This window comes from Macadamia integrifolia, unplaced genomic scaffold (genome assembly GCF_013358625.1).
Source record: "Macadamia integrifolia cultivar HAES 741 unplaced genomic scaffold, SCU_Mint_v3 scaffold2776, whole genome shotgun sequence".
Taxonomy (NCBI): Eukaryota; Viridiplantae; Streptophyta; class Magnoliopsida; order Proteales; family Proteaceae; genus Macadamia; species Macadamia integrifolia.
This window is the reverse complement of record NW_024868956.1, coordinates 40,195-47,293: the sequence shown is the minus strand read 5'-3', so window position 1 is coordinate 47,293 and position 7,099 is coordinate 40,195. Positions and strand designations below refer to the sequence as shown.

The window sequence follows — 7,099 nt, the reverse complement described above, 5'->3', positions numbered from 1 at the left end:
TTTCATGTCTCACCTTTCAAACTCAAAATACTAATATATGTAATATGTTTAGTATTTGAAAACATTTCAGGACTATTTTGTAACAAAAGGAAAGAAAAGTGAATGCGACCCAGAAATACTAGATGATAATTCCATGGTTGTAAAGGGGTTGGGTTTCAAGTACCCTTTTATCTAACAGTATTGATTACTGAACAACTTTTTTTCCCCTTTTTCTCCTTACCAAAGGCAATGCCCACCTGCCCTCTGTTAGTGCCGAACTTTCTCCCCCTGAATATCTAATGTAGAAGTAGATTCAAGAGAACTACTCCCAGTACAATATACCCCAAACAAAACAAATAACACTCAGCAGCTAACTTAATATCAATTAAAAAGGAAGTCAAACAAAGGAGAGAGAAAGTGACCTGCGCAGGGGTCGAGTGACCTGCGGCTGGAGACAGGCAGCTCAGATGGAGCTGAAAACCAGGTCGATGGAAGGTCCCATTTAGGGTACAAAAACCCCCAAAGATGATAAAGTTCTGACGGCTGGTTGGTGAGATATGGATCTTCTTGATTTCTGACCTAGGAGAGGGAATAAGAAGAAGTCTGCAGGATCAGTAGCTTATCAGCTTCAGGTGGTCTTCAATAGAGGATCGATTGGTCTCTTAGGAAGTAGAATCAGTCCCCCAAAGGATCTGCGGATCAGATCTCAGACTTGGGCAGCAAGAGAGGTTGATTGGTTTTAAGAACAGGAACTTCTTGGTGGTCAATCTTAGTAGTCCAGGTCTGACTTAAATTGGATCGATTAGGGCAGCAACAGTGAACAGAGATAGACAATCGATTGCAGAAATTAAAGACATAACAAAGGGAAAGTGGGGGAAGAGTGGCTATCTCGGCCCGGGCTTCTCACCCACAGCTATTCTGGCTGTTCTAAGCAATTGATTGCACTTTTCTTTATTCAAATTAGATAAATTAGAGTACATTAGCTCCTCTATATAAGAGGGTAGAATAGCAATCATAACATGACTAGGAGCTAGTCTCCAACTATGACTAGACATTACATGATAGGAGTTGGACTCCAACTAGGAGTAGAACTAGAACTCCAACATGGAGTAGGCAACTAACATTCACTAACTAAAAGCCTCTCATGGGCTGAGTACATTGATGGGCCCCATGGGCCTTATTAAATTAAATGACAACTTAATTAATTAGATGTAAATCGATGGGCCCAATGGGCCCTTATTTAAATCATTTAAATCCCCTTATTTAAGTGGGGCGATAGGACTACTTGGGCTGGGCTTTCTCCTGTGATAGCCTAGACCATAGTATGGATCCACATCAATGTCCTCCATCATGAATGGTTGATTTCAAACCATTTCAGTAATCCAAATTCCTTAATGATCGATTGGTGAATGGCATTTGTGGCTGTATAGAGGGAAAATTAGTTTGATGGGTGAACAAGAGAAGGTCCTCAGTGTACAATGGTGTATGAAAATGTCCATGCAACTATCATGTTGTATTTTGGGTATTCCTTCCCGACATGTTAAAATTTTCTTTCCATGCAAATGATGAGTAATTGTAAAGGCATTCAAAATTATGTAAAATTTACAGAATGTATGAATCTATACATTAGTTCTCTCTTCAAAATTCAAGTACAAACATTGATACGGTGAACTGAGCACTTTCCAGAGAAGTTGATGAGATTTGAATTGCAGTCACTTTTGTGTTTTCTACAATAAACTTTCTGTTATTTCAACCTATGCTTTGTGCAAGTCCTTTTTAAGTATTAAGTTGTAGAACAACGCTCATGCTTCTCTTGATATCCTTTTTCAAATGGTCTTTGCCCCTCCCCTCCCCCTTTCTTTCTCCCTTATTGGTTTCTCTTCATGGGTTTGGGAAGATTCCTGAGCATTCTGGTCTGTGTATTGTTAGGAAAAATGGATTTACTTTGGAAGAGGATGTACATGCTCCTCCTGGCTGCCAATTTAAATTAAAAGCTGTACCCTTCAGTAAAAACATAACTTTTGGAGCTGAAGGTAATAGCTGTTTTACAAATTTTGAATTCCTCATATTTGAATGGTTGCTTCTTATTTCACAAGTAGGAATCATACCAAGCATGCATACCTGTTTATACTTGTCTAGAATTGATGGGAAATTTTTGAGAAGTAAACTGCCCAAAAACTAGATAGATGAATACCTCTTTCCATCTAGGAGCAGATTCTTTGAAGAAGGATATTGCTCATATTTCATGTCCAAGTGATTGGATAGGATTCTTAGCTTTCTGTTGAGCAGTGAAAAATATGGGCCATCAACTGGAAGATGCAAATTGATGAGCCTCTGTGTCATGGATTTTTGTAGTAAAGATACTGGATAAAGATGTCAACATCGCCATATCTATTAAGTAGTTAATCTTCCATACATATGTTTGTGGATAAATGAGATGTCCAAGAAATATTTGCTTCCTTTCCGAGTACAGATTTTAAGGAGCTCATATCTACCCTTGCCGATAGTCAAGGGGAGTGCTCGATGATTAGTAGTTACAAAATGGACACTTCAGATTCTGTTTGCCCATCAAGAGTCCGTGCTATGCTGGCGTCGCGTGCTTGCCGTTCATCCGTTATGATCGGAGATCCACTGGGCCGAAATGAGATGAAAAAGGTACTAGACATGTGTTGTGTGTTGATACTTGATATACATTGTTGTGACCCTCACTTGACAGCTCAAGTTTTTGGGATAAGTGGTTGTAACATGTTATCATTGCCAGGGGGTTGATCGCTCAACCCCTTGTAAGTTTGAGGGGTTTGTGTTATGTGTTGCGCCCCCTTGGTGCCACGTGATAGTGTCACATGCAGATCCATGTGTGTGTGTTTGGGCTTCATTTGCGGGGGGTGGTGTTGTGAATTGATATACATTGTTGTGACTCTTAACAGCTTGAGCTTTTGGGACAAGCAGTTGTAGCTGCTTTTTTTCCTACATCTTATTGCATCTTCTTCTTTTTATTATTATTTTTTAAATATGCTTTGTCAATGGAGTGCTCTGTTGTAACATGATGTTTCAAACATTGTTTCTTTTAGGCTTAGTAGAGAAAACTTACTATATTATCCTATCTTAAGTGTAACACTCAATAAGAAGGGTTGAGGAGAGAATAATTTGTTGCAAAGTATGCTGCTGCCACAAATAGCTACTGGAGAACCTACAATAAATGGTTCCATTTTTCCTGGGTAATGCTTTAAACCAGGATTGGTGGTTGACCGAGTAATGCAGTGCTTGGGGTTGATCCTGGTCAATTTGGTGATCTTGTGGACCTTATACAGTAGAAAATAAAGGTTTAAGACCAGTTCAGGAGTTTAACTTGCTGAGGTGCTGGTGAGTCCAATTGATGCTGATGCATATTTTGGCTGAGGTTAGAGTAGACTACCAGTCACAGTTGGGTTGTTCAGTCCATTTGTGTTGGTCCAATGTAAAAGTGGACAGAATTTCTTTGTTATTTAGTTGCAAGAGGCAAAGACCATCAGAAAACTTACTCCATTTTTTGTTTTCAGATACTTAAGCATTTGGCGGACCTCAAGTCTCCTTGGAATTGCCCACATGGCAGGCCAACCATGCGGCACTTGATAGACCTGACAACCGTACGCAAGACGTAAGATCAGTGTGATTTGAATTGTGAAGGCACGTCTAACAATTTTCCTTTTTGGTTCAGATCTAGTTTGGTTGCATGTTCCTTGTAAATGTATTTCTTTTTCAGTTGACGACATCGTAAGTTCAGTTGATGTAGCCTTCAAATTGGGCAACCAAAAACACAACATTCCCTTATAGTAATCGGAAAGCAAATATTGGCCCTAGCAGATCCATTAATTTTGCAGGCGACTATTAAGGTTTCTTTCAGTCTATTTATTTTTTGCATCAAAATGAAGCTCCCATGTTAACATGATTCTTTTGGCAGAATTTAACCAAAAAGATTTTTTGGGCTGTCTGGATCATAGTTAGTAAATTCAAGTATAATACACATTTTTGTTGTGTCTCAACATTTCAATCAAAAAGTCACAATTTGACGTATACACGCATATTTTATAAGGACTTGTGTTATGTGCGAATAAAACGTGTATAATATGTTTTATACTTATTAATATGTTTAGTTTGGGGGGAAAAAATAAACTCAATCCCAATTGCCAAAACTACACTTCTCCTTTTTTGTAGGTTTTTTGATTTTGAAAAAATTGTGGATGACACGCTTCTTCTTTTCTTATTTTATTAATTCTAACTCCTTTTTCCATTTGCCCCTCACTCTCTCTTTTATTACCCTGTACCATTTATTTAACTTCATTCCGAGCTTGTCTTAAATCCATTAATCAAATACCTTATGTGTTCACCCTCTTGTTTCTATCCATTAGCCTATCAAGTCTACTTAATTACAATCTTGTCACTCAATTTAAAATCTTATTTTAATTATGGCTATGTTGTTGGTTGTTATGATTAAATTATTGAATATCCAAATGGGGCTATATGCGATTTAATTCTGGATTTAGAATCCGAATCCGCATCAGTAAGGGGTGGTTGTAAATTTTCTAGTTTGATAAGATAATATCAATGATGATATTTAAATTTGTTAAATGATTATCCACATGATATTATTATTATTTTTTATAAATATATGATATTATTTGTTAAAATAGAAAGTGGCTAATAGATCACTTATCAACATTTGCTATTATAGATATGGTTAAACTGGATTAATATTAAATGTAATTTTTTTTTTTATTTGAGATATGATCCCCAATTGAAAAGTCGGATTGGATTTAAGTGTTCATGAGACCATAGGATATTATAATTTTGTTATAAATAGTCAGTTTTAGTTCATTCTTAATACCAAAACAAACCCATATTTTTTGCTCCTGATTTTTACAGAATAACCATATTAAATACATATTAAACATGTACCGTATCATTGTCATATGCGTTTTATTGAATTGAATTTTTGAAACATAATTTATTACCATACGTCCCTTTTAATTTTCGAAGGTATTCGTTTCTGTATTATTGTCGCTTACTCACTATGGTCCGGATGGAGTTCTGTTTTGCTGCCAAGCTTGGCAGCTGCCCCAGTATTAAATTTGAAGGGTGCTGAAACGATGAAACTCATCTGCTTTGACAGAGTAGGTTTGTATTCTGTTATGGGCTTCTTTCCTCAAATACATTTATCGGAAAAAGCCGATAAAAGGTAAACAAGGCAGCAGCCCTCAAATGATTAGCAAAGACCTGCAAAGAAGTATTTTACCCAGAACTACTACGAGTAGGCTAAGAGACACCATTCTTGCTACCATCAGCCATGACTAGCAGATCCTTGATTCTAACTGAACGAGATGTGTTCATAGTAGAGGCAAGAGGAGAGGAGAGAAGAGGATTGGTCCAATTCAAGTTAGAAAAGAAAAAATAAAATAAAAAAAGAAGCAAAAAAGTTCCGTTGCCGGGAATCGAACCCGGGTCTCCTGGGTGAAAGCCAGATATCCTAACCGCTGGACGACAACGGAATGACATGAATGTATTACTTTATTTAATTTACTTAATTAGACAATAGACACAACAAACATCATATATGCCAAAAATTGGATTCTTTGACAGCATACCAAAGCCATTTTTAATTGAATGTGGCTTTTATTTTTATTTTTTTCTTCTTATGGGTGAGACTTTATTAATAAGACAGGCGTACTAATTTTTCATTGATTTTTTAAGTATATTTTTATAGTTCTTTAAAGGGCAAAGGAGGAGCAGTAGAGAAGTTAGCAAGGGACCTTTACCTTAGGAAGCGTTTGGTTCTGAGTTTGACTCCTCTTGCCTCTTTGGGATCACTCACAACAAGGTATTTTGTATTCTTCATTGCTTTTAGTGAAAGTTGAATGATTCTCATTCAACTCTGGTATGATACATTCGATACTAATATAGATTTACGGGACTAGTTAAGGCAAAGGCTTGAATACTCATCACTAGCATAAATAAGGAAAAAAAGTTGAAAAGGGGCATGCCGCCGGCTTACAAGTGCTAGTGGCATGCACCAATAGAGAGTGTGGTATAAGAGGGGTAGGGGAGTATTTTATAAGGGATGGGGAGAGAGATAAACACATGGCTGGCACAACGGGGATGTATCCAATCCTTTTCCTTCTTTAAATTTACAACATCGTGGCATCAACCATTCTTGTCCACCTCTTTTCCCTAGTTGACGGGTTGTCAATCTTAACATTAGTGTATGATATTCTTGTCCACCATTGTAGTCCTAGAGAATGGGCTTTTGGCGTCATTGTTCAATTGAGGCCTCTTTTCAATTCAATTAGATTCCTTTCAATTGATGCCTGATTTAAAAGTATTGATATTGGGTATCATATTAAAATGGTAAGAGACGTATTGCATTGAAAAAATGTAAGATATACTAAATATATACACGTAAATGCTTAGGATACAGACAATTTTGAAGAATAAATCATTACAAATAAAAAATATGTAAAATATATCATATATAAAGAGGATAATAAAGAATAACAAGACAAGTGCATTGAATTGATTATATATAAATTGGGAAGTGGTGGAAGCCAAAGGAGTGCTGGAAAAGATTGCATATGGCAACCATCAAGGGGTGCAAAATAAATGAAGTTTTTTCTCAAATCATGAGTTACTCCAACATATTCCACAACCAATCAATGGAGCATGGTCTATGCTGCACTTTTTCACTTTTTCAATTTTTTAAGGGTAATTTACAACGCCACCTCCTGGAGAATGCCAATATTATAAGGACACCCCCTCTCTTTCATCAAATTGGACTCGGACCCCCTGCCGTCAGTCAACATTACAGAATATACCAAGAATGTTGATATCAGCAGTTCATATTTTTTTAAAATACCATTTTACCCTTAAAAATAGGGGAGTGCCGAAATTGCCCTTAAAGATTTTATTCCCAAAATCGAGTGAAGAAGAAAACCTAACTCACAACCTAACTTTGAGCAGTGAATCAATAAAGTATGGAGACAAGCAGCCCCTAGAGCATGGATTGAACCAGTTGGAGGGGGACGAAGAGTACTTTCAATTCTTCAAAAGGCTAGAAGAGCGGAACAGAGAAACATCAGGAAAAAAAAAA

General features: G+C 36.9%; 1 protein-coding gene and 1 non-coding gene across 2 annotated transcripts; one reads left to right on the top strand and one right to left on the bottom strand.

Moving 5' to 3' along the window:
* Positions 1-14: 14 nt before the first annotated feature.
* LOC122067237 (DNA mismatch repair protein PMS1-like) lies at positions 15-3,821 on the top strand. Its single transcript, XM_042631073.1, has 3 exons — positions 15-2,012; positions 2,453-2,634; positions 3,519-3,821. The coding sequence occupies exons 1-3, from the start codon at positions 1,784-1,786 to the stop codon at positions 3,618-3,620; spliced, it is 513 nt and encodes a 170-aa protein (XP_042487007.1). The 5' UTR covers positions 15-1,783; the 3' UTR covers positions 3,621-3,821.
* Positions 3,822-5,432: 1,611 nt separating this feature from the next.
* Positions 5,433-5,504, bottom strand: TRNAE-UUC. Its single transcript has one exon. It is a non-coding gene; the product is annotated as a tRNA-Glu (tRNA).
* Positions 5,505-7,099: the final 1,595 nt, after the last annotated feature.

Bases quoted from the DNA above. Each gene is read 5' to 3' on its own strand.
- LOC122067237 (XM_042631073.1), top strand. From the start codon at position 1,784: ATGCTTCTCTTGATATCCTTTTTCAAATGGTCTTTGCCCCTCCCCTCC. The intron at 2,013-2,452 runs GTAATAGCTGTT...TTCCGAGTACAG, and splicing joins CATAACTTTTGGAGCTGAAG to ATTTTAAGGAGCTCATATCT. The intron at 2,635-3,518 runs GTACTAGACATG...TTTTGTTTTCAG, and splicing joins GCCGAAATGAGATGAAAAAG to ATACTTAAGCATTTGGCGGA.